At 45.6% G+C, this 26956-nt stretch overlaps 1 protein-coding gene across 3 annotated transcripts; it reads right to left on the bottom strand.

Moving 5' to 3' along the window:
- Positions 1–1518: 1518 nt before the first annotated feature.
- On the bottom strand, positions 1519–25205 carry DPP7 (dipeptidyl peptidase 7). Of its 3 annotated transcripts, XM_041406633.1 has the most exons (13): positions 25041–25205; positions 24624–24737; positions 20478–20617; positions 19554–19717; positions 13584–13719; positions 9996–10077; positions 8049–8215; positions 6860–6920; positions 4936–5054; positions 4696–4852; positions 4316–4380; positions 3432–3502; positions 1519–2354 (listed from the first exon to the last, which is right to left on the bottom strand). In XM_041406633.1, exons 1-13 carry the CDS (start codon positions 25111–25113, stop codon positions 2219–2221), a joined length of 1485 nt encoding a protein of 494 aa, XP_041262567.1. In that variant the 5' UTR covers positions 25114–25205; the 3' UTR covers positions 1519–2218. The 3 variants fall into 3 exon arrangements, with proteins under 3 accessions (XP_041262567.1, XP_041262568.1, XP_041262570.1); XM_041406634.1 differs by lacking the exon at positions 4316–4380 and having other exon boundaries at positions 2217–2354; XM_041406636.1 differs by lacking the exons at positions 1519–2354; positions 3432–3502 and having other exon boundaries at positions 4316–4418.
- Between the last annotated feature and the right edge of the window lie 1751 nt (positions 25206–26956).

Here is a 26956-nt window from a genome sequence, read left to right as displayed (position 1 = left end):
ACTCATTGTGCCAGTAAATGATGATAGAACAAAATGAACCTTTGTTCAGCAACCTCACTGGTGCAGGCCTTAAGCACAGGGTCTGCACCCATGGTCTGGTCTGGGTCACTCACTGCTTATATGCTATTTTCCTTGTGTGGCCCTGAAATTCAACCAGGAGCAGCATTCCCATGATGCTCAAGAATGATGCTTTGGGGCTCTTCCCTTCAGCTCAGACAGCACCACACAACAGGGTTTTCTTTTTACCTCCCATGCTTGCTTGCCAAAGGATTCAAAACATTATGGATGCTGGTGGCACTGGCTTCAGACTTCTACCATGATTTCTTTTATGGCGCTGTTCATCTGTCCTGGATGTCCATGTGTATTATCTCTGCCATAGTATCTGAAAGCCTTTAGTTTATCCTTCTGTATCAAACAAACTATATGTATTCCTTTGGAATAAGAACTGTCTGTAAGAGGAAAATAAGAGCTCAGTATAGTCCAAGAGAAGGGGATTAAAAAACTTGTCCTTCTGGAAGGTCAGCAGACACCCAGCCCTCCTTTCTCTTCAAAGCACAAACCCAGCCCTGGTGACTGGGATAACTTGCAGTGACTTCCTGAAACACTTGCCCCGAACCTGGCTGTGTTCATACATTGCTGGGCTGATGATCACTGGGTACCTACTTAAGGGTGTGAAGAGTGCTATTTGAAGGGAAATAAAAGCAGGATGCAATCCTTCCTCTCTCCTTTTTTCCTTAATGTGTTAATCCTGAATAATGGTTGGGGTATAGCAAATCTGAATTCAGAAAAGTTGCAGGCTCTGAACCAAAGAGCAGATGAGCACTTCAGAAAGGCATACTTGATATAGCAGCAACAAAGCCAAAGCCTGACTTGAGCACGAGGTAAAAGAACAGTGGCAGCTCTAAGGAGCCATGGAGGTTTTCATCAGCATGAACAGAGAGGATTCAGGTCGAGCTGAGGATGTAATGCCACTGGCAGTCTTAGAGCGACTTTTATAGGGACTGGAGTTTCACTAATTCCGTCTTCCAAGTTGTCCTTCGTTTGCACGTATCTGAAAAAGCTGATCAGCGGCTCCATCTGTTCCTGCTCTCCTCAGCATCCCTGGCTGGAAGGACCAGAAGCTTTGGTCTTTTTTAAAGAACAGGGCAGAGATGGATGAAACGGATATCAGCACCCAAATATTGTGAAACACCAGCAATGGCTCTGGGAACCAGTCGTGCTGTGACCAGGGAAGGCCCTGCAGTGCAGACAGTGACACCAAGCACCACTGTGACTGTGCTGCACAGTGAAAACCTCTGGGGACTCAGGAATCCTCTCCACTAACTCATAAAATCACATAAAATGTAAAGTAAAATCAACTGAGACAGTCGGTTACCAGGAATTAGTATTTTGGCAGTTATGCTAGTAATTATTGGTGCTTATTGGTCAGTCTAGTAGCACCTGTTCATGGGCAGATTCACCTGGGTAGGTAGAAGGAACTTTTTTAAACTTTTTTGGTTATACTACCAAACCATGAAATGATATCACACCTTTTAATAAACTTTTAGATCACACATTTTAATATACTTGCAATTGATTTTAAAAAGCTCTGAAGATGCCTCAGTGGAAGTGTGCTTTACTGGTCACCACTACACAGCCCTTGAGTGACAGCAGTGCACACCAGGAATCCTTTGTGTAAATCTTCATCTTAGCAACTGGAATCTCTTCAACAAGCTAAAACTAAACAGCCCCAACCCACGGCTCTAGCTAAGACTGATAGTCTGTTTTAGATAACTGGTCACTAGTGGAGCTCACCATGACTGTGTCAGTCATAATTATACCTCTGCTTTTCTACTAACCCTCTAGTATTTCCTTTTTCTCTAAAAATAGTTTATTTTCAACCTTAAGATGCCTCATGCAACCATCCTGTTCAGGGCTGTGATGGTTCTTGGACCTTCCAGGCAAGCTTTTTGTATTGCTGCCCTGTGTAATAGCTCATTCTGAGCAGGCAAGCATGGAGCCCAGAAAATGTGGTTTTGGCTTCTGTCAGTGATTTTGCCTTTTGTGTTTGTTTTCACGCTCAATGAGTTGTAAGTAGGACGCTTTGGAAAAGGGAGTTCCCACCATCATGGCAGAGGAGAGAATAGTGTCCCAGTTCAGTGTAGTAGAGCCAGTGCAGCAGGCTACTGTGTCCTGTAGTAGCTGCACACAGGGGCTGTGGGGATGGAAGGGCTCAGAGCTAGCTGCCTGCTGCAGCTCCTGCGTGCTGCTCCTGCACCTGCTCCATGCGTGCAGATTTCACCCAGCTGCTGATGATCCTGGCTTCAAGCTTGCGCACCTCTGTGACGGATGGGGGGTCAGCTGGGTTGTGTCCCCTAAAAAGCAGAGGAAAGCAGAGCAGTGTCAGTTACTGGACAGTTGGTATTTGCCTCCTGCACAGGCAGAGTCTGTGATTTTAAGGACAGAGACTGACTGGTTTGTGCTTCACATGTGTGTCCTGGAAGCCAACTTGCAGTGTCCGATCTCCAGTACAGTTGGGCAGCAGGCCCAAGCTTGCCCTTGCTGGCTGCTGCCCACTCTGCTCCAGGCCTAAAGGCAGATGGCTAACGCCAGATGGCACTGGACTACTTCATGTGATGCTTGCTGCAGACTGTCTCACACTTGTGCCAACCCCCGTGCAAGAACATGATCTAATGACAGTAGGTGAGCTGAGTGCCAAGTTCTGCACAGCTCAGCATCCCTGGAGGCTGAAAGAGCCCTGTGCTGGGGAAGCAGCCCTGTGCTGCTTACACATTGGGCTGCATTAGCCTTGTACCATTCTCTTTAGGTACTTGCCCTGTGCTAGGTGCTGGTGAGGCCACAGTTCAAATCCTGAGGTCAGTTTTAGGTCCCTCTTGACAAATAAGACATGGAAGGGATGGAGCATGTCCAGGGAAGGGAATGGAGCTGGGGAAAGGTCTGGAGCACCAGGAATGGCTGAGGGAGCTGGGGGTCTCAGTCTGGAGAAAAGCAGGCTCGGGGGGACCATCTCGCTTTCTACAACTCCCTGACAGGAGATCTTAGCTCAGTGGGGGTCAGGCTCTGCTCGCAGGTAACAAGGGATAGGACGAGAGGAAACAGCCTCAAGTTGAACCAGGAGATCTTTAGACTGGAGAATAGGGAAATTTTTTTCATGGAAAGGGTTGTAAAGTAATGGAACAGACTGCCCAGGGAAGTGTTGAATTCACCATCCCTGGAAGCATTCAAAAAACTTGCGGATGTGGCACTTGAGGACATAGTTTAGTGGTGAACATGGTGGTGATGTTGGGTTCATCTTAGAGATCTTTTCCAACCTCAACAACTCTATGATTCTGTGATTCTGAAATATCTCCTGTTTTTTGGGCTGTGGCTTGCTGAGATCAAATACCCAGGGAATCAGGATTTTGCCAGCGAAAGGAAAGTTTGATACTTACCGGAGATCAAGGTGATGGGCACCTCCTTTAATGGTAAGTGCAATCAGTGAAGGGCTGAGGCTGCTGTTTATCTGGGAGGAGAAGGAGCAAAGATCAATTCTCACCAAGTTACTGGGAAGAGCTGGACATGAGTTCTGAAAACGAACACGATCTGGGCAAGACTGAGGAAAAACATGGGAAGACATCTTTGGTACGGCTGGTATCTGCAGCTAACAGTCTGAATGAACCATATCACCTGTCCCAAATGAAGGGAATGTTTTCCGCAAAGTGGGAACTTTCAGCTGATTCCAGCAGAGGTAGTTGGAAGTTAGGTCTCCTTTGGACCCATGCACCCTAAGCAGCCTGTTCCTCCTGGGATTCCAAGCCAGCCTAAACCACTGAGCTTCTGTATTCAATCAGGACCTTAACTAACACAAATTCCAGTCCTGGGATTTTAAATTTTAGACTGGACACTGACAGCAGTCTGAGATTTTGTTGAATCTAAGACAAAGCATCTCCTAGTTTGCGTTGCTGCTCATAGCATCTGCCTGGTCTCACCAAGTGTGCTAGGACTGGAGAGAGCCAGACCACATGGCTGGCAGCATTGAAACCACTTGTGAACACAGAAACCAATTTGTAGTTCAGACCTTGGGTGTGGAGTAAGGAAGGTTCTGCCATGTCTGCACTAGTGAAGCCATATTTGTTCCATCAGTATTCCTGGCTGAACACTACTCAATGTGTCTGTCATTAGTGTCCTGAGAGTCCCCAGTGGTTCACCGTGAAACAGCTGCTCACAGACACTCAGGTTAAAACTGAATTGCCAGTGCTGCTCTGAAAGGGAGGGAGGGCAGTATGTCATCTGCAAAGGTTGCTCTGTGCTCAGGGTACAGGAGTGCAATGCTTACCCCACCTCCAGCCCATGGGTCCAAGTCTCCATTTGAAAAAATGATGTTGCTTGCACTTTTCAGGTCTGAAATTCAGAGAGTTCATAATTGAGAGGTCTCCTTCCTGCCCAGTTATCCAAATGTGTTTGGCAACGGCAGCAAACATGGCCAAGAACAGAAAACATCAAATAATTGAACAAATTACTGGTAGTTTTTATGTTTTCCTCTTCTCTACCAAAGAGATACAGAAAGGTCTGTTTGGCTCAAGTCAGCACAAGGTTGAAACTTTCTGCCAGGACTCATTAGTGTGCTGTGCCTGTCCTCATGGGGCTCAGCTGGACAGAGGGAAACAGAGACATCTACAGGGTAACACAAAGAGACAAGCAATCAGCACAACTTACCTTCTCCCCAAAAGTTTGTCCGCAGCCAGTGTGCTCGTGGCCTCACATGCCACTTGTTCCAACAGTACTGCTCACGCATAGCCTCTGTGAAGGGCATCTCAGGGAACATGTCCGTCACATTGTTACTGTTAAATGTTAAGTTGATCTCCGTGCAAACCTAGGAGAAGTGCAAGAGCTGTCATGGGGCAGGGGCATAGACAGGACAGCAGCTGAAACCTGCTGGGGTCTCTGACTTCTTACCTGGTAGTCCCAAGCCTCTGCATCTGAGCCGATGCCACAGCCCGTGGGGTCAGCACAGGACTGGTACAGCTGGTATATGTTATAACACTGTGCCAAGCCAGAGGAGTTGTAGAACACCCCTGCCAGGTGGGAACACAGCACAAAATCAATCAGTAACTGCTGTCTCACCCACCACCTCCCACATGAACTTCATGGCCAAAACCAAGCCAAGGGTTGCATGAGTGTGCAAGGATGGGACAGAACTCATAGAGCCTGGAACTGTGCAAGGTTACAATCCAGCTTTATGTTAAAGCTTTTCCAAGGGACTGACATATTCTTTCAGACGACACAAACTTGATTATTGCCCATAATTCAATGCAATATTGTCCTGTTTAGACAATTTCCTTTGTAATGGGTTAAAAGCCTGGATAGCAGGCAGGGCTTCAACTATGCCAGGTAGAGCAGGTCCCTGTGGCATCTTGCTCAGCTTACTCCTCTGATTTCCCAAGAAGAAAACTCCTTCCAAGCCATGCCATTCTGGTATTTTATTCCATTTCTTTTGAGGCTCTGATTGCTAAATGTGGATCAAAACTCTGGCACCTTGAGCGCTATGATGTTCAAACAGATGTTGGGACACTAGTTTCCCTTATCATGAACCAAGCAAACCTGACATGACAGCAATACCACTTGAGACATGATATGATGGGTAAGTGCTGGTCTGGTTCTCTGCAGGTAGAGATGAATGGATTCACATTAAGGAGACACAGTATTATTGCCCTGGAAGCAATCAGTATCCCCATTCACACTGTCCCCATTCACCTGTTGCCAGTTCAGCATCACAGCCCATGGCACTACACTCTACCTGGCAGGAGGTGGGCTGATGAAGTACATGTAGAAAAAAGTGTTTTCCTATATGACACACAGGGTCAAGTATGGAGGAAAGCCAGTCTCTTCCTAAAGTTCTGGCGGATCATTCCTCTTGTATGATTGAACTCCACCAAGTGAATGCAGCTGGGGAGACAGGGAGAAGCATGAGGTGCTCCCCTAGAACTGGGAGGAAGAAATCTGCCCTTGGCTTATTCATCTCAAAGAAACACGACTCCCACTCTTCCTCACAGAAGAAGTAGCATGTGAATACATCCAGTAGATCTGACAGTGTTTGTCAAGACATTAGTGTTTTAAAAAAGCTTCTAGCTGCCAGCCAAATATCTTTAGTGGTGATTAAGGATTGGTATGTTTCTGACTTGGGGCACATACCTCATTTTGGAAAAAAAATTAGCTCCCAATCATACTAGATTGCATTAAATCTGTAAGAATTCCTTTTTTTTTTTTTTTTTTTTTTTGTACCACTCAGAACCTGTTTTTCTGAGTAGTGACCACGGTAGAACTAGTTTTTAATAAGCAGCTTGCGAGATTTTATGAGGAACTCTTCAAAAGTTCTTTGAATCCTATCTCTATTAATAATTTCCTTACAAACACTGCTGGCTGACAAAATAAGTGCTCACACAGATAAATGTATATGTATGTATACAAGATGTATTTAAGATTGCCTTGTCCCTGGATTAAGACCACAGGACTTGTTCTCAACAAGGAGACCAGAAAAATTCCTTCAGTGAATGTGCATTGACTGCTGGAGCCAGAGTATGGGTAAACTTCTAGAAAAGAACTAAGTATCTCAGAAGTCCACATCTCATGAACAGATAACAGGCTATGGGGCTTCAACACCTAAGAAACATGACAAGGGTAAGTTTGGAAAGGTGAGAGAATGAGCCTATGGGCCACTGTGAGACCTCTCAACAGACAAAATCAACAGGGGGCAAAATGTCCCAGAGGGAGATCAGAGTCATACCAGTTCCCCTGACACAGCAATGTGACAGGTCTACTGATAGGAGCTTCTAGAACACGTGGTGGTACATAAAAGATCAAACTGATAATATTAACTCACCAACAAGAGCAGCCAAGCCTTCAATTGGGTCTTTATGGGCAATAATTTGTTCACAGCCAACCTGGGTAAGACACATTACAGGCAAATGGCAGACAGAACAGTTACCAGTTGCTTTGTGGAAGGGCTAAGCTGGAAGGTTCATTAGAATTATTATTTACATATTTTATAGTTCAGTAGCTTTCCAAAGGCCTAATTGAACAGGTCTGGAAATTTTTAGCTTCCTCACCTGCAGCAACAAAATAGAAGCAATGAGGCAGGACAAGGGCAGACAGTTCCTTCACCAAGTTAGGTAGCTGTGGAGAAGCCACAGTGATACACAACAGTTCCTCCTACAATCAGAATATTTTAATGCCCTTTTCAGGGATTGGAGTGAATGTGCAGAATAATTATTTCCATTTTAGATGTCATTAAACAGACCCTAGAAGGAAACTGGATGCCCAGTGGAGCCAGAGGCAGCATGTCCAGAGTTCCAGTGCAGCAGAGCCTGTGTGACCTCTTGCACAGTGTGCTCCAGGTAGGACTAGAACCCTAAATGCCACAAAGCCAGAGGCAAGTGAAGTCCCATGGGCTTGACAACACAACAGAAGACATCAAGAATTGCAACAGCCTCTGGTGAGCTGGTACCTTTCAAAAGCAGCTGGTGTCTTAAAGGTCTTTGTAAACTCCTGAGAACTTGGCCCTTTTCCCACATTTTGCCATCTGTGATTCTCTTGAAAGTTCACCTGTTTCCCAGTCCCCATAGCAGTAGGGGTTTTTTTCTGCTTTATACCTGAGGTATGTTAGCTTCTTGGGCAATATTTTCAAAAGAGTCTGATTTTCACATCTCCATCCCTTACCCACCAAGAAAAATACATTTTTGAAAGCATGTTGAGATGGGCTACAAGATAACTACTTTTTTCTTTTTTTAAAGCTACAAGTTTTTAGTATTTAAAAGCTGAAGTCAACAAGCTTGCACAGGTGTTTGTGTCTAAGATAAAGGCAGAGCAGAACAGGAGTAACTCCAGCAAACCTCACAGCAGCCACCATCACAGAGAAGTTTCAATTGTGTAGATTTACTGTCAGACTGGAAGGGCTGCAACATCCACCACTACTGATCATCCTGTGACCAACATCATGTGACCCTGTGACCAACACCAATGGTGTCTGCCTGACAGTGTCCTAAGTCACCCACTTACACCAATGTCCTCACCTTCACTGGATTGGCAGGGAGGTCACCCATGAAGTCGGTTTTGTATGGGTAGTCCATCATGGCCATCATGGTGAAGGCATTTCTAGCAAACCCAAAGAGCTGGTAAACATCCTCTTTGTTAGAGATCTTATTGCATGTGGCCATTTTACTGCTGATCTCATCATAGGCTGCAAAAGAAAGGAAAATAAAAGAAAACTTAAGCAGAGGAAAGTAATACCAAGCTTCAGCATCTTGTTTCACTCAGGAGTAAGAAGATGTAACATAAGATGAGGTTTTTAGTGGAAAGGACACATTACATCTAAATTTACACATGTGAACAGAATGTTCAGGCAAGCTTCCCTGAGCAGTGTCACAATGTTGTGTGGCCCAGAGCCCATGCTCTGTCCTTCATGGAGCTCCTTGGGGAGCCTGGAGGAATTAGCACCTGCCAGGACAGAATTGGTCCCAGCTGAAACAGTGAGGAGAGCAGCTTGGCACAGCCTGTCCTCGCCTGTGCCCTGAGGGCTGCTCTTGCTCATGCCTGCAGACCTTTTCCCTGGCAGGGCTGCTGTGTCCCACAGGGCAGGCTCCCCAGGCAGGCTCTCATGCAGGAGAGCAAGGTACAACATATAGGGCCCAGTGAGATTCAAAAGCTGGGAAAAACTGGCAGAGCGAAAAAAAAACCCAACTAAAATTGTTTTTAAAAAAAGAAAACAAAAAACCCAACCCCAAAAAAACAAACACCACCACCACCACCTCCTGGGAAAAAAAAAAAGAAAATAAAAAAAAGTGCAGCTTCCTGGGAGGAGTGTGCATCTGCAGTAAGAACTGCCAGATGAGAACTGCCAGTCCTCACAAAGGATTCTCAAGATCTCAAGACATGCCTTCAAGTATCAGTGGGATGCAGAGGTCAGCTGGAGTCAGCAAATACATCTTTAAAAACATTCCTTCAAGATGCACCCATACACCTTTGCTTCTCTGCTGCGGAAAGCTGCTCCCTTCATTTTCATCCTCCTCATTTTGGAGTCACAGATCCTGTCCCCATCCTGTTCTACAGCTGACCACTAGAGCATGGCTGCTTTTGCTTGGAAACCCACGGCCTGGGACCTGACTCTGGATACACACTTGAGGGCCGAAGCCTTAAATATGACCACTTTACCCCCAGCTGCAGGAAGCATGGCCCCAGGCAGACCTGGAAGAGCTTGACTATTTAACAGTAACATTCTTCCTGCTGTGACCCAAAGCTAAAATGGCATTTTGACCCCTGGGCCCCTCTGGCAGTTCCAGGACCAGCAGCAGCTGGGAAGCACACAGTTCCTGACACACAGCATGACAGACCAAGGCTCAAGACAGACTCAGAAGCCACCACATCTGTCCCAACACCACGTACAGCTTCCAAGAGATGCTGCATCAGCCCATGGCATCTGGTCCAGCCTACTTAGGAGCCGTTGCAGAGGTCTTCACCAGTGTGTCCTAACTGTCCAAGACTGGAAATGGAAGGGACTTGGATGATTGCTTCAGGACCTAGACTGCCCTCCACATATTTCTCAGATCTGTCCAGTGAGCTGAGTCACACAGCTGTCATGCCCACCAGAACAGCTTTTCATGGTGTGGATATTGAGGACAAGCATCTGGTGAAACATATGGCTTTACTAGCTGTACATACTATGCAAGTGGTTTTCACCTGCAAGTGGTTTTGCACTTTGGTGCAGAAAAAATGGTGTCATTAACACTGTGCAAAGTTCCACAGAGCTACTTATGTTTCAGTATTGGTTACCAATTTTAATGCTAACTGAAACTGTTAATAAAAGAAAAAAATCAATTGTACAAGCAGAAAGAGGAAGCTGTGTGGGCATCTGCACTGATTTATCTGAACAACTAGCTGAGGTAAAGCTGTATCACTTTTTTCCCTCCAAGGCTGGGAATGCTGGCTGCCCTTGGGAGCCATCTGCAGCACTCCCTTCTTACCTCCACTCAGGCACAGGTCCTTGATCTGCTGGAAGGCTTTACGGACAGCTGTGACACAGCCTAGGCTGGACTTCTGAAAATCCTGAAGGGACAGAAAAGATATGAGGTGACAGTTTCCCACAGGACATACTTAAGAGGCTGTAACAGAAAGAACTGCCAGAAGGACCAGAAGAAGACAGGGGTTATTGACCCGCTGGTCAGCACCTCATTTGTGTTTCCATGAGCAGTGACACCAGTGCTTCTGCCTTGTCCTTCAGAGAGTCAGCATGTCTCTGCAGAAGCCAACACTCTGGACAGCTCAGGCCAAGCAGCAGCTGTGTCACCAGGTCTGGCTGGGATGACCTGCCAGACAGAACACTCTGCCCTTCATGGAGCAGCAGGCTGAACATGAAGCAGCAAGAGAATATGAAGCATGCCTCAGAGAGAGGGGCAGGCTGCAAGGGTCATAAGGGTTTTGTTGTTTTTAAACACAGAGCAGAGTCCTTGAAACTGCACTTTGCCTGTGAGAAGGAGCCATGGGAGAAGTCAGTTATGCATTGGGAGTACAAGACCAAGATCTGCTTTTCTTCTTAAGCCTGCTAGTGGCCTGCCATGTCCTTTTTCTTGGGAAAACCATTACTGATCCTGAAAAAGCACATTAAGTTAGGTTTGAAGAGCTGTGGCTGGTTATGGTGAATCAAGTTGTTTCTGTGATTGAAGGCCCTGGGAACTCAAGTTCTTTCTCCTCTCTCAAGTCGTAAGGCAGATTAGATCTGCTGGCAACCACTGTTTTGTAACAAGAAGAATTATTAGGGTTCTTCTGATGTCTCTTTACCCTGCTAGAGCAAGGTAAGTAACCACAAATCACTAGCTAGGTGTTTTTCTTATAAAGACCCACCCTCAACTAAAAAATAGATTTGGGACCTTTCTTTTCTTCTTAATTCTGCCTTTGTCTGATAATTATGCTTAAATAAATAATTTTGGAGTTTTCCACAGTTTAGCTGGGCATCCCTTTAGGTGTTCAAAAAATCCTTCTGGATGTGCTTATTGATCTTCACCTGCTAATGGCTCTAACTGAAGTGTGGGGATAGTTTGGCCTGGGAGAGAGGAGCAGGTCTGCTCTGGCTGCTGTGATGGCTGAGTTCTCCTCTAGGCACTGCTGGGCTGCTGCCAAGCACTGCCTGGCATGGGGACCCTTACAGACCAGAAACAGTTCAGCTTAGCAAAGGAAGGAGGAATTGCAGTCATTCCATGTGCTGTCATTGGGATTAACAGCTCTCACAGGTGTTCTTAGCAAGAAGAACAATCAGATTTCAGATGTATAAATTGCAAATCAGAGCAACCTCCACACTGAAGATGGAAGGGAAAACTATGAAACCCCATACATACATACTTTGAAACATGCTTGCTTAAGAGCTCAGCCCAGAGCTTGGCTTACTACTGCAGAGAAAACAGATTTTTAAATTAGTTGGAAAGTTTTTTCACATGAAAAGATTTTTAAATTAGTTGGAAAGATTTTTCCACACCGTAAGTTTGAGGGTGTGTAATGAGGCTGTGTAATGACTCCCAGCATATTCACAGCTGAAGCAAGACAAGGATGTTGAAAGGAAATTAGCTTCAACCAGGGAAGAATTCCCATTGCAGGGCCTGTCAGCTGACTAAATTGAAAGGAATAAGATAAATGTGTCTTTACAGACAGACTGTGAATCTGCTTGTAGATAGGGCCAGAGACTTATAGATAGGGAAGTAACAGAAGAAACTACCAGTTCTAGAAAATGTTACTAATTGCCGTGTACCATTGCTCAGCCAAGGCCATGTAAAATTTGTGAACTTAGATAAAAAGAACAAAGGCTTAATAGAATTATGAATAGTGTTTTGCTATATAAAAGAAAAAAAAAAAAGGAGGGATGCATAGAAAATGGGGACATAGAGTAGGTGATTCGGGAAGTCTGTACCTTCCAAGTACTTCAGCCAATGGGGAAAGGAAGAGGGTGATGCATCCAGGAAATTAGGATAGAAAGGGGGCTGAGTCTCCCAACCATTTGAAAGACCCTATGGGAAATGCCTCACGGCCTCTCCCTTTATTCAAATAAAATTGCAGGAATCCTCTGTCTCCTTTTTGGACATAAACCTCTGGTGCTGTGAATTTTTTCACACAAAATGGTATTACATTTTTTGTTTGAAAATGTATAACTCTACAAGAAGACAAGATGTCTATTATTCTTTTATGGACTTAGGAGTTTAAAATGTGTTTATTTTCATATAACAGTCTCTTCTTTATACTTACTGGTAAAGCTTTCTGTTGTGCAAGTCTCTGCACAAAAACAAGTTGTTCATGTATATAAATAAGAACAAAGAGACCACAAGTTACATACACAGGTGTGGTCCTTGAAGTGGAGAATAACAGCAAAGTAACACAAGAATGACAAGAATGTGTCAACAAAGATGAATCACCTCCAGACCAGAGGGATGGGGAGAAGAATGCTAAGGTGGCCCAAAGGTAACCTAAGACTAAACAGCAAGGTAAAAATCACCCCTGAGACAGGTCACATGCTAGTGTCAGACCACCCTGGTATAGTGACCTGACACTGACTGGAGCATGTACAGAAAAGCACTGGTTAAGTTGACCAGTGAACAAGTTCTGTGCAACTTCTTTGTTGTAACACGTATAAAAGCCTGCAACTGCCAAAGAGAGGTGCCAGCTTAATGAACTACAGCCTAGCAATAATTCTGGGCAGAAAAGCATGAAAGGTCTCAGCCCTCTGTGCTCATTGGTTCCTGCACCAGGCACAGACCTCAGTCCCAGCTGAGGGACAAAAAAGGTAGTTCATACTAAGCCATCTGTGTCACCCAGATCTAGAAATTAATGTCAAAAAAGAGGCAGAACAGACACCATCACAAGATTTCAGCACAACCAGCTAGTACATTTCTTTCCTTATGAGATAAATCTAAGTCAGTTCTAACACCAACTTTTCATGGCCTTAAACTGCAAAAGCCACATTTAAATTTTAGTTTAAGTGATCCCGAGACACCTTGCACATTTTTAAATAAAATGAAGTTATAAAATGTTATAAAATGAAGTTTTAGTTATAAAATGAAGATTTTTATCGTTATAAAATTACTATAAACATTAGTTTTAAAATGAAGATATAAAATGTTATAAAATGAAGATTTCCAAGTTCTTCACTGAAATGCAATCACCTTGGACTAAGGAGGTGCTGTGAATCATTAGTACCAATACAGCATTTTGGGAGGGGATTTGAAAAATAAATTATCCAAAAGGGGTTCAGCCAGGCACAAAGGAAAAATTTCAGGCTGTAATACAGTCAAGGTGTTAGAAATGGGAAAGTCAATTCTCAGTGGTACTAAAGGTACTGGCACAGAGTTGTGCTGCTTGGAGCAGCACCTTTGAACCTGAGCTGCCCAAGCGGAGGCAGTGCCCAGCCATCCTGCAGCTACTACTTTTTCTTTCAGGTTGCCATTTAATTGCACTCCCTACTTAGCAGTGATGCAGTGAAGACAAATATCTATTTAAACACATGGAAAAGAAAAATGAAACAGCATTCCTAAAAGAAGAAAATACTGCTCCTGAAAAGAGATGCTACTTACTGCTGTGACATCCCTGAAGAACTGGGTGGGGTCTCCAAGCCCAGCCACAGACAGCAGAGGAGCACTGGCAGCTAATGCTCCAGCCACGACATTTGGGTATTTCATCCTCAGGTAAGCGCTCAGCATTCCTCCATAGCTACCAAGGAGAGACAAGAGTTACTTCCTTTAACAGACAACTTATACTGTAATAACTCAGAAGTTCAGGCCAACGTTTACAGGCTCACCTAAACCAAAGGTAACAATGAGCTCATGGATACCTGTGATGCCTCATGTTTTCACAGATGCTCCGTGATATGCATGATGTTCATGGATACCTGTGATGCTTTGTGCCTCATGCTCATGTTGATCCAGTTATGGCCAATGAACAGCACACAGTGCTCTTTCTGGCCTTTCCCCAAATGCTCACACCAGGGATTTCCCCAAATGCTCTGGTGGGAACACAGCAGCTCAGTTTGCTTCTGTAGACAAATGTAAATCCTGCCTCAGTATTTAACTTTGCACCATCCTGAGCATGTCCCGAGAGCTTCACAGCAGAGCAAAGCAGGGTTTGAGTGAAGCACTCACTGTTCAAAGAGAGAAGACACACTACACTTTGCATACAGAATGACAAGAACTAGTTAGAACTAGTCAGAACTTTGTCAAGGTTTTGGCAAAGGGTGTCCATGAACATGGCAGAACAGGCAGCCCTCTCGACTCCTGGAAAGTGGAGGCTATCCTCCCTGGGAACCTCAAATAAGAGCTGCATAGTTAATCAGCAGAGATACAGGAAAGGGGAAAATTTAACAAATACAACAAGAAAAGTCAAAGCTACCTTGGCAGCTTCAATGCCAGGGCCACAATCTACGCATGGATCAAAAGCTGCTAGATAGATCCAGGATGACAGAAGTCATTAATTTGCTGATGGTTGCAGAGTTCCTCTGAGGCCGTTGGGGATGGCAAATAATATCCCCAAAACACAGATTAAATCTGGTATAACTCCAAGCTTAAAAGCACTCAATCTCCCTCTGCACCACCTCAAGTGGTTCAGTAAATACCGTTCCCACAACACCCACGTGTAAAGCAATTTGCATTTCTCTAGCCCTGGTACTGGAGAAAGCATTACCTGAAACTTGCTGCAAGTAATTTCAGGTTAATTTGGCACAGTTATAAGCACCAGAAGTGGTCTGTTTTTTCTCTCTTGAGAAATGCTGCGCTTCTCCAGCACTGCCATATTTCAGTGTTTTTTCTTTGGGTTTAGTGTGTTCAGGGCTGCTGCAGACTGAGCCCTCAACTACACACAGAGAGCTGCAGTCTAACATGAAGCCAGCTAGGAGGTTTTGCTATATCCCTCTCCCATCTTCCTGTCCCAGGACAGCTTCTGGGCCTTCCTACTCTCGCTACTGTCCTGATAATCACACTATAAACCTCCGTGAGATCAACAGTTCAGTCACCACACCGCAACCAGCTGAAGGCTTAATGATAACTATCATACCAAATGCTTTTTAGCTCACTGCAATTGAATTCAAAGCCCTGTAGTTCTGGAAGACTTTTGGAGGGAAGCACCCCTCTACTACAAGAGAGGGGATCCATCAAGAAACAAGGACATCACAACTGCTGCAAGGAACCAAAGAGCAGCAGAGCAGAGTTGTGAAAAAGCCTACAATGAAAATGGCTGGATGCTGTTAAAGAGGCTGCGTTTAATAAAAAGCTGTGTGGCCCCTTGAAAGACGATTTTACCAATTATTAGTTTCCTGTGTTTCCAATGTAAAATGTTCTGATTCTGCAGGCTAAATTTCTCATTTTGATTGAGTTACAGAATATGCTGAGCTGAAAGAGACCCATCATGATCACTAAGCCCAACTCCTGGTCCTATGCAGGACACTCCAGGTATCCCACCTTGTGTCTGGGAGTGTTGTCCACACTTTTCTTGAACTCAAACACACTTGGTGTATGACCACTTCCCTGGGGAGCCTGTTCCAGTGTTCAAACACTCTCTGGGTGAAAAACATTTTCTTGATATCCAATCTAAACCTCCCTTGATACAGATTCACGCTGTTTCCTTGAGTCCTGTCACAGGTCATAAGTGAAGAGATCAGTGCTATCCCTCCACAGGATACTGAAGAAGGCAGTGAGGTTTTCCCTCAGTTTCCTCCAGGCTGAACAAACCAAGTGATCTTAGTCACTCCTCATAAGGCCTCCCCTTCAGACCCTTCCCCATCTTCATGGCCCTCCTCTGGACACACTCTAATAGCTTAATGTATTTACACTGTGGTGCCCTAAACAAGGTGATGCCACCCCAGTGCAGAGGACAGTGGGATAACTGCCACTCGGACCCAGCCAGCGATGCTGGGCCTGATGCCCCCTAGGACAAGGCGGGCCCTCCTGGCTGCCAGGGCACTATTGATTCACATCCAATATGCCACTGGACTCTCAGGTCCCTTCCCACAGCTGCTCTCCAGTCTCTCATTCCCCACTCCATACACACAGCCAGTGCTGCCTCATCCTAGGTGAAAAACCAAGCACTTGCCGTTGGGAAACTTCATACAGTTGGTGACTGTCCATCTCTCTGACTTACTGAGGTCTCTCTACAGGGCCTCCCTGCCTTCAAGGGAGTCAATAGCTCTTCCCAGTTGAGTGTTGTTGGCAAACTGACTTAGTATTCTGTTGCGACGAACTCTCTGTTTGTGGAGACACAAGGCTTGACTCTATTTCAGAAGGCTGATTTATTATGTTAAATATTATACTAAAATATTACATTAAAACTATACTACAAGAACAAAGAAAACAAAGAGATCAGAAGGCTACAAAGAACAAAAATAAAATAGAATACACAACAAAATCCTGTGACTGCTCACAGCCTCGGCACAAGTAGCTGTGATTAGTTATCAATTGAAAACAATCCACACAGACCAATAGAAGATATACCTGTTGCATTCCACAACAACAGATAGTTATTGTTTACATTTCTTTCCTGAGGCCCTCAGCTCCTCAGGAGGGAAAAAATCCCAAGAAAGGATTCTTAATAAAATATCATAGCTACAGTATTCCTTTAAGTCCTGCATTCAGGTCATTCATAAAGATGTAGAAGAGAAGAGGAGTGAGGATGGAGCCCTGCAGAATCCCACTAGTGACTGGACACCAGCCTGGTGTTACCCCAGACACTGTAACTTTTTGTGCCAACCAGTGATCCAGTTGCTCACCCATCATATGCTGGACATTTTGCCCAGAAAAATCTTTGGGCGAGATAGCATCAAAAGGTTTGCTGAAGTCCAAAATAATGACATTTACTGGCTCTCCCAGATCAACCAGGTGGGTTACCCCATCATAGAAAGAAATCGGGTTCAACATGCAGGACTTTCCCCTCCTGAAGCTAGCTGCACCCAATGACTACATTGCCCTCCAGGTGTTTTTTCAATATCTCCCAGATTATTATTTGCCATGATCTTTCTAGATTTTACCAGCACTGAAGTGAAACTGGCAGGCCTGTAGTTTGCAGGGTCCTCCTTCCTGCCCTTCTTGAAAACTGGGACAAAGTTTGCCAGCTTCCAGTCAGCTGGGACCTCTCTGGATTCCCAAGATTGCACAAAAATCATCAATACAAGTTTTGCAATGACATCTGCAGCTCTTTGAGGATTCTTGGATGAATCCCAACAGATCCCATAGATTTGTAGGGATCCAGATGGAGCAGCATTTCCTGCATGTGTTCAGGGTCAACAGGGAATTGATTATTCTTGCACTCATGGTCCTCCAGCTCAAGGCACTGGGGCCCCTTTGGTCTGTCAACCATGGTGAAGACATAGGCAAAGAATGCAATAAACACCTCTGCCTTGTTTCTGTCCTTGTTTGTGAGGTGACCATCCTCATCCTGGAACACGCCAATGTTATTTCTACATTGAATTTCACAATTAATGTACTTAAAAAACTCTTTATCATTCTCCAGTTTTGGCAGTTTCAACTCCAATTAAGCTTTAATCACATGAATTTTCTCCGTATAGTGGGGAGCAGTGTCTCTGTATTCTTCTCATGTCACCTGACTTTGCTTCCACTGGGCATACAACTTCCTTTTTCATCTTATTTCCAAGAGAAGAACCCTATTCAGCCAAGCTGGCCTTCTGCCTCACCTGCCTGACTTTCAAGGTTTGGGAATTGCTACTCATTTGCCCTTAACATTTAAAAAGTAACCAACACAGATGGACCCATCACATACAAAAACTTTTTCCCAGGGGACTTGACTCAATAATTCTCTGAGCCGCCTGAAGTCTGTCGTCATGGCCAGAGTTGAGGTTTTGCTGGCACTTTTCCTCCTGTCAAAAGAGACTTTAAACTGGATGGCTTCATGGTTGCAGTGGCCAGAACATCTGCCAACCCCCACTTTGCTCATAAAATCCTCTCTGTTGACAACTGGTAGATCAAGAACGGTATCTTTCCAATTCTGCTCCTTTAAGAACTGTGCCATAAAGTTGTCATCTGGATTTTTCAGGGAATCTTCTGGCCTAGATTGTACTGTGTGATTCTCCCCATTGATTTCTGGCAAGCTGAAGTCTCCCGTTATTGGAATTACCAATATTGATGAATGGGACAAGTCTTAGCTTGTCTGGCAATTGTGGTGCTTCACCCCAGAGACCCCTTTGGCTAGCTGTGAGTCACAGCTGGGCACGCATAGACAAGTCCAGGCGTGCCAGAGGTCCAATGGTTGTGGGCTGGAGCTTACTCTCGTAGAGAGTCCACTCCACAGGCTTCCCTGTGCTGGAGAAGCTTTAAGGCAATGGTGAAGGAAGGAGGCTGTTCTGATGGAGGGTTTTAATCCAGAGTTTTATTCTGGCCCCTGAATATAGCAACAGCTCCAACAGAACTGCCCGACCGTGTGGTTGCTTGCCCTTTTAACCCAGGGGAGAGGGGGAGGGAAGGAATACAGGGAGCACCAACCAGGTACGGGAGAGGAGGTCTCAGGGACAAAGGACCCCTGGATGGGCCAATGCCCTCCCAGGGTAGAGGGCACCTTTTCAATCTGCCCAATCACTCTGTGGCCTTCTGGAATTCCAGGATTGACAAGCAGTACTCAGCAGGGGTCAGGGTGTGGAAAGGAGAGGTGATTAACACACCTGGGGAAGGAACCTTCAGGGAGAAACCCAGGGTATCTGAGGCAAACCATGACATCACACCACAACACCTCATAAGGACAAGGGAAGTTGATTTGAAAGCATCCTTAGTTCCTCAAAGAATAATTTGTTTGCATCATCATCCTGTCTGGGAGATCCAAAGTAGACTCCCACAGTGACGTCCGCATTATTTATTTGTCCTTTGATTCTTACTCCTGGGCTTTCAACTGTGCCACTGCCAACTGTGAGCTGCAGACATTCTATCCCTTCCACTACATACAATGCCATTGCCTCACCTCTTCTGCCCTAACTCTCCTGAAGAGCCGTAACCATCCAACAGGGTACTCCAGTCACAGGAGTTGTCCTACCAGACTTATTTCTGGGCTTGGGCCTAAGCTTTGAGCTCCTCTTGCTTGTTCCTTATGCTGTAAGCATTAGTGTAGAAACATTAGTGTAAGCATTAGTGTAGAAACAGTGAGGTTCATTGTAGCCAACACCTTGTGAATTGAGGGACCCCATTAGTGCTTGTTTCCTCAGGTTTTGGCACACCATCCTATTGCTTATGACTGGCAAGGCTGCTATTTTCCCTTTACCGTTTCCAAGCTATTTTTTTCCTGCAGCTTTGGATGATTCAGACATCAAAGAAGCTTAGAAACATCCAGTCAGGGGTGCTTCTCCAAAGCAACCACAAATGGAGGCTAATTCCTGACAGGAAAGAAGAGTGGGACCTGGTGATGAGTTCATGGGAGCTGAGGCATAGGCACATCTGCTATCAAAAGGATAGCTTAAAGCTCTGCATTGAGAACTTTCTTGAGAGCAAAAGAGATCTACAGCAGCATAACTTTGGCTAAAAACGGATGCAGAGAAGGGAAGGAGTCCACACAACACTTACCTGCCTCCAAAAGCGATGACAGGGCAGTCTGCAGCACCAAACTGCTGCTTAAGCTCAGTAATGAGCACTGCATAGTCAGCAAGGGCTTGTTCCACGGTGAGCAGAGCAGTCTTTTTCAACTGTGTTGACTCAAGTCCAAAGGGAAGAGACTTCCCATAGTATCTCTGAAATGAAAGAGATACACTATGGCAACATATATATCAATCATATAACATCATATAATATATCATATCATATATAATAATAAAAAATAAACTATGGGTCTTCTCTACTTTCACCATAGAGCTGGGCTAAGTGTGCACTAATACAAAAAGATAACAGAGTATGTGATGTCCTCTAACTTGCCCACAACTGAGGAAGTGCCTTCTCTCCTGCACCTGATACACAGACACTTTCAGGACAGATCCTGGAGTGGATGGCCAGGACATGACAGCTGCTTCAGTGGGTGCCAAGTGGGTTCTCAGCACGTGTATCTCTCCTGAAGTTCCCAGCTACAAAAGGGAATAGGATAATCTCTCCATGACTAAGATGATAGATAGTAGATTTAATAGAGTAGTGTGGGAAAGGCTGGCTTGGAACTTTGCAGGGTAGAGAGATTAAGTATTATCCAAACAAAGTATCTCTCTACTCCAATATAAGAGTTTAAGGCCTGTAGAAACTACTTAAAAAAGCAAATCATTCGTGGCACAGGCTGTACTGAAACAGCAGTCTGTATCCTGGAGTGCTGGGAGGCATAGCAAAAAATTACTCAAAAGCCACGATTATGGAAAGAAGATCTGCTGTTATGGAAAGAAAGCTTATAGCAGGTCAGACTCAGCTCCACAGCAAGAAATGGTACCACTATTCCAGACCTGCAGAGAGCTGAATTTGGTAATACTGAATAGAACAAGACTCTAAAGAATGCATAATGACTAAAATACTCACATGTTCAGCAAAAACGACAAGTGCTTGCTGTTCCTCTGCTAATTCAAATATGAAGTCAGAGTTCTTAGCAAAAGTCCAGATGTCACCTTCATTGCCAGTATAGAAAAAGATGGGTCCAAATCCTTTCTTCCAGAACTTTGCTGAGGCAATTGAAATAAAGAAATTAAAAATTAAAAAAAACCAAAAACAAACAAACCCAAAACCCACAAAAAAACACATAATACCCCCCAAAAACACAACAAAGAATATCTGCATGAAATGAGTCAATTTTTGGTTTTGGGCAAGAGCTTAACAAGGAAGAACTCAGTGAACAGGCTGATTCCTGAGACCTGATCTCGGACACAAAGTGTTAGAAAGGCCAGGCTCCAGAAATCTCTCATTTGGGTGGGGGTAAATAAGAGCTTCCATAAGATCACTACATGGCCTGAAAATTTCACTTCTTCCTGAAAAATACCTAAAATCTCAATCCTGCAAGTCCTTTGCAGACAGCTGCCCCCCAAAAGAGCGATTTCCCATTTATATACCCTTTTTAGCCCAACTCACTCCAAAACATTTGCACAGCTAGATTTTCACACAAAACTGACATTAGGGAATTGCCTGCATCTTTCTGATATTCCTGCTGTGATGTATAAAGTTGTAAATTACGTATCATAGGATGGTTTGAGTTGAGGGGGACCATCAAAGACCATCCAGTTCAAGCCCCCTGCCATGGGCAGAGACACCTCCAACCAGACCAGGCTGCTCCAAGCCCTTTGCAATCCGGCCTTGAACACTTCCAGGGCTGGGGCAGCCACAGCTTTTCTGGGCAGCCTGTGCCAGGGCCTCAGCACTCCCACAGGGAAGAATGTCTTCCTTATGTCCAACCCAAATTCACCATATGTCAACTGCAAACTGTTGTCCCTTGTCCTGTCACTACTGGCTTTGGTAAAAAGCTACAACCCCTGTTTTTTCACAAACATTCTTTAAGTACTGGAAGGACAGAATAAGGTTTGCCCAGAGCCTTTTCCTCTCCAGGCTGAACAAACCCACCCTCCCAACCTGTCTCCAGAGTGGAGGGGCTCCAGCTGTCACAAGACAAGGGAAAGCTTCAGACAAGCCCTGCCTTAGCCTCAAATTTTGGCAACATTTTAAATTTAAGGAATCACTCTGGCTCACAGTTCTAATGACAGCAAATCAGATCTACTTATAAAAATGAATTATTTATTAAACAGACAAAAGATAACAGACAAAAGATCTTAACCAGAACTACTCACCACACAGTATAAAACTAAAGAAGTATTAGTTGATAACAGTAAACCATAGAACACTGCACTATATCAAGGTATCTATATTAAAACTGGCAAAAGAAATAGTATTGATTAGAAGTCAAATGTAATTTACCACTGAAATGGTGATGACATAGAGAGATTCCTTCGCTCAACCCCTAGGGAGTAACCATGAAGCAGATGTCCCTGCTCGTGGGAGAAACTCCACACATTTCCAGAAAATATATATATCTTAGCAGATTTCTGCTTTGTGAAAGTTTGGGGTGGCTTTTATAGTTATAAATTGAACAGCTATCAGTCAGTCAAAATCCAGCTTATCTTGTCAGATCTCATGTCAACAGTAAGGTTATCAATTGGCAGTTGGGAAATACCAGACCAGTGTTAACCTATGGGTCCAAAAAACTCACAATAACACAGCTTGTCCCATTTGAGTTACCTGACTGGCTAACAAACAATAGAGAAGCTCTTGGGAGAGGGTGAGATGCTGTGCTACACCAGCTCTCAGATCATTGCTGAGGCTTCCTCTGGACTCACTCCAGCAGCTCCACACTTCTTGTACTGAGGTCCCTGGGCCTGGAGGCAGTTCTACCGGTGGGGTCCCAACTGAGCAGAGGGACAGAATCTCCCCACACACCTGCTGCCCACACTGTGGGGAGGCGCCCAGGATATGCTGATGTATGTTATATATGTAACACACACGCATATGTGTGTGTGTATATATATGATGATGTATGAAGATGATGTGCTTCATCCTCAGCTCATTTTACAACTGAAGGCAAATTGAGTCTGGCAGGACAAGCTGAGCTGTGATGCTAACACTGGCTTATCTAACAAACAGTTGCTCTAATGCTTGCTGATTTTAACAAACATTTGATTTTAGCTTAGTGATAAACTGCACAGGAATTAAGAGGGATAATAAACAGTTTTCTTTAATGACAAACTCAGACTGTCAGTTAAGTGTTGATTTCAATGCATCATCCAAAGAGACCCTGCAAAGCAGTTGTCCCATGGATGTTACTGTCACATGAGGCTGTTTCCATGAACAGAGAGGCCCAGATTTAATTCTTGGCATTCTCAGCACAGAATTGACACAGCAAGATTTGGCTTGAAATGGGATTTGAAACCTCTAATTAGTGAAACTGCTCCTCTTCATTAACAAAGAGGCCAACTGACTACGATGCATTTGCTTTGGATATTGGGGAGGTAACTGGAGTGCTCAGTGTTCTCTTTCCTCTGGCTCTTCTCCTCATGTGCTTCATGGCTCCTGGAGTAAACAACCATCACAGCCAAAACCAAACCCGATGGGTTCCTTAGAATGGTATCTATTTTTTGATTGAAATCCTGGGGAATTGCTAGCTAAACTCAAAATGTATCAGCTTCCCTGTTGTGAAATTAGTTTTTATTTTCTTGCTGATAATCAGAAAAGTCTCATATTGTACAAAAAAAAACAGTAGAGGGGAATGGAATTACAGGAATTTTGAGTAAGAAACTCTCTATAAACCAGCAGAACTGCACTGTTAATATTTTGCTCCTCACAAATATTATTGAGCTCTGCCCAGGACTCACAGATAAAATATAACACTTTAAAAGAAAACAAATAGAAGTTGCATAATGCTTTAAACCATGTAATCCCAACATTTGGTTCAAAAAGGGCCACCTAATTTGTGAAATTGCAGCCTTGGGTATGCTCTCAAAATTCACTGGTGTGTCCGTATCTTTGGGTTGAACTGATCCATGAATTCATGCCTGGTGAAACACACAACTTGGCACAGGTGCTGAACAAGCTGCAGAACAACAGGCAATGTGAATGTGAGCTGGAGCATCTAAAGACCCCAATGCAGCTAGGAGGCAGCAGCAGCTGGGCAGTGCTCAGGTCTGTTGCTATTCCCAAGTCCACCTTTTTTCTCTCCCTGCAATTTACTCCCCAATTCCTCTGCATAGGCAGGGTTGAAAAACATGTGACACTGGCTAAAGAAATTGCTGTATTTTTAGTCACATGCTGTTTAAAAAGGCCTTTTCTCTTTTACTGTCAGTGACCCAAAAGTAAGACACAGCTGACTCCTTGCTGGCCGTGCTCATTCTTTCGCATGGGTTAAGCTATGTACAGTTGCATGACTTTAAATAATGCAAACCGCTGACGGCAGAGGAGTTACCTTTACTCCTAAAAACGATCGGTACCGAGTGCAACACTTCAGTCACTGTTTTTCCTGATGCATTCAGAACACTCAATTACATGCACTTGTGAGAGATGCTGGTATCAACCGAAGACACACACACAGAGCCAGCACCGGTGCAAGCCTAACACAGCTCCTGCTTCTAGTCTACTGTTGCTCCAGAGAGGCCAGTCCCCACAATCCCTTGTGCACCACACAGCCAGAACAGAAACCAAGGAGTGAATTCCAGACTGGTTTGGGCTGGAAAGGACCTTAAAGCTCATCCAGTTCCACCCCACTGCCACGGGCAGGGACACCTTTCACTATCCCAGGATGCTCCAAACCCTGTCCAACCTGGCCTTGAACACTTCTAGGGATGGGGTAGCCACAGCTCCTCTGCAAAACCTGTGCCAGGACCTCCCCACCCTCACAGGGAAGAATTCCTTCCTAAGGTGCTGTCTAAGCCTACTCTCAATTTAAAGCCAGGCCCCCTTGTTCTATAAGTACATGCCTTTGTAAAAAGTGGATGAAAAGGAGAGGAAGATATGGACAATGCTGGGGAATGCTTGGCTCGTGCAGCATTGGCCAGTGGCTAACACTGATTCTTGGCTGCCCAGTGCTCTAGCTCCTTACTTTACCTACTTTATACAGAGGCAATTGAAGCTTAAGCAGAAAGGAATCCAGCCCGAAGCCACGGGCATCCAGTCCGAAGCACCCACGGGACCTACCCGACACCAGGTACCGCTGCGGGAAGGTCTCGTTGCCGTAGGTCTCGAAGTTGAAGTGGTCCCGCACCTGCGGAAAGAGCCGCTCCTCCAGGCCGGGCCACACGACCCGGGCAGCTGGAGGGGGCACCATCAGCACAGGGGAAACCGACAACAGGCGCTGTCAGCCGGTACGGCACAACCCAGCCTGGGAACTGGGACCCGAGGAGCTCGGAGCGCCCTCCCGGTGGTCCCCAGGCTGGCTGAGGGCTCCGGCCCAGCGAGGCTAGCTCGGGGTCCTGCCCACGACCTGGAAAAGCTAGTTGAGGGTCCCGTCCATGGGAGGGCCGGGGTCTGGCCAAGGAAGGAGGAGGTCAGGCAGAGTGGTCCAGCCCGAGGAGCGGGGGGAACAGGCAGAAGGGTCCGGCCCGAAACACCCACCGGGAGCGGCGCGGGCGGACGGCAGCGGCGGGAGCAGCAGCAGCGGCAGGAGCAGCAGCAGCGCCGACTCCATAGCAGCCACTGCACCGGCACAGCGCAGGCACCGGTCACGTGACCCACAACTCCGGGATCATGTGGTGACCCAGCGTCCCTTCACGTGACCACGCGAACGCCACACCCGCCGCGGGTCCCTTATGGCGGCTTGACCCGGTGGGTTCGCTACTCAACGGGCCATGCCGTGCCTCGCCTCGCCTCGCCTCGCCTCGCCTCCGGGGGGCCACTTCCCCTAGTACAAAGGCTAAAATGGTAGCAGATGTGGGAAGCTAGTTCTGTAATTTGCTCCTCTGGTAAAGATTATGTGGCCACTCCATGCTGTGTACACTCAGGTCCGAGCTAGGAGAAGGGCACGTCTCCTCCTCGATCAGGTGTTTGTTGTGGTCCCTCCCAAGCACAGGTTCGTGCCGTTGCATAAAAAGCAGAACCAGGGAGCTGAGTCCGCAGCGAAGGAGGTATGCTTTTCTTCTGTTGAATTAATTTTCTGAGGGATTGGTCTTCAGGTCTGGCTCACAAGAGAGTCCGTGCAGAGGCCTTTGCCAGCCCAGGAGGGAAGGCAGGGGCAGCTGAAGCAGTGGAAGGTGAGGCTGTGCTTTCAAGCAACAGCTGGATATCTTCAGGGCTGTGGAATTGGTGTACCCCAGGAGAACACTATGGGACAGGTCTCTTGTTTTGATTCGCTCTGATGCTAAGAGTCACCTTACAGACTCACTCGGTGAGGTGGGTATTTGCTTTGTTTGGTGCCGGGTACATGGGGGATTGCTCCTCCTAACACACTCAGCACTTTTACACAGCACAATATATGGCTAAATTTCATGCATATTCATTACATAACTTGGGATTGGAGTGGTGATATAAATTACTTCTCAGAAATCATTAATGTCATTAGCATACGTCATGCGCAAGCACAGTCTACTCTGGGGGTCCCACTGAGGAAGGCTCCGAGTCTTCCTCAGTGGTTGTGCTGATGAAGGCTGGTAGTCTTCCTCACTTTGCACTTTTAATCTTTCTTTCTGAAGCATGTGCAGTCCTTTGCTGGCTGGTTCAGAGTTTTCTGCTGATAATAGGTTTTGTTCCTCTTACCTTGACAAGGTGCATTCTGTGTCTCTTATCTTGAGAAGGATAAGGTGCATCCTGCTTCTTAGGCTTGTAAGTAATATTTGCTGATTTAATAGTTAACTCATGCTTACATGAGTTAACTATTGATCGACTTCTTTCACCTTCAGTGAGATTATGATAAGAAAGGCTGCAGTGTCTGACTGAGAGAAACTTTGGTTTGGCATGGTGGACATCAGGAGAAAGGTTTGACCTTGTCTTTTGCTATCCCTGTAAAGTGCTGGGTGGATGTTTCCGGGGCCGTGCTAGCTGCTGCCTTAAGCCAGAGCTCAGCATGAAGACATTGGAGGGACAGAGAAGCCATGTCCCTGTGGAGTGCAGGGAGCTGGGAGTGGCACAGCGCTGAGTCTTGTGTTTGGGAGGCATCGTGCAGGTTTGTGCCAGCTGGGTGACCAAGCAGTAACATAAATGTGCAGGCTTGTCAAAAACTGCACAAAGCGGTGTTACAGCACCAGCCTCCTGAAAAGATTCTTCAGGAGGTCAGGTTTGGAGGCACTGTAACAATGACATGGCAGTTCACTGAGGAGTGATGTGACTGCACTGCTCAGCAGGGCAAGCTGCGCAGGAAGCTGGGGCTGTGCTGCACAGAGCCTGTCCAGCATGAGACTGGCTCTGGTGGCCACCCTGCTCTCTGGAGTGACTCTGTACAGAGGTAGCGGACTGTGGACCCTGCAGCCTCAGGAGGTGCCATGGTCAGTGCTCTGTGGTGCACCAAAACTGCAAGTGCACTTGGTTGCAGACTGCTG

The sequence above is a fragment of the Onychostruthus taczanowskii genome, unplaced genomic scaffold (assembly GCF_017590055.1).
Source record: "Onychostruthus taczanowskii isolate IOZ18803 unplaced genomic scaffold, ASM1759005v1 scaffold25, whole genome shotgun sequence".
NCBI lineage: Eukaryota > Metazoa > Chordata > Aves > Passeriformes > Passeridae > Onychostruthus > Onychostruthus taczanowskii.
This window is presented reverse-complemented; position numbering and strand designations above follow the sequence as displayed.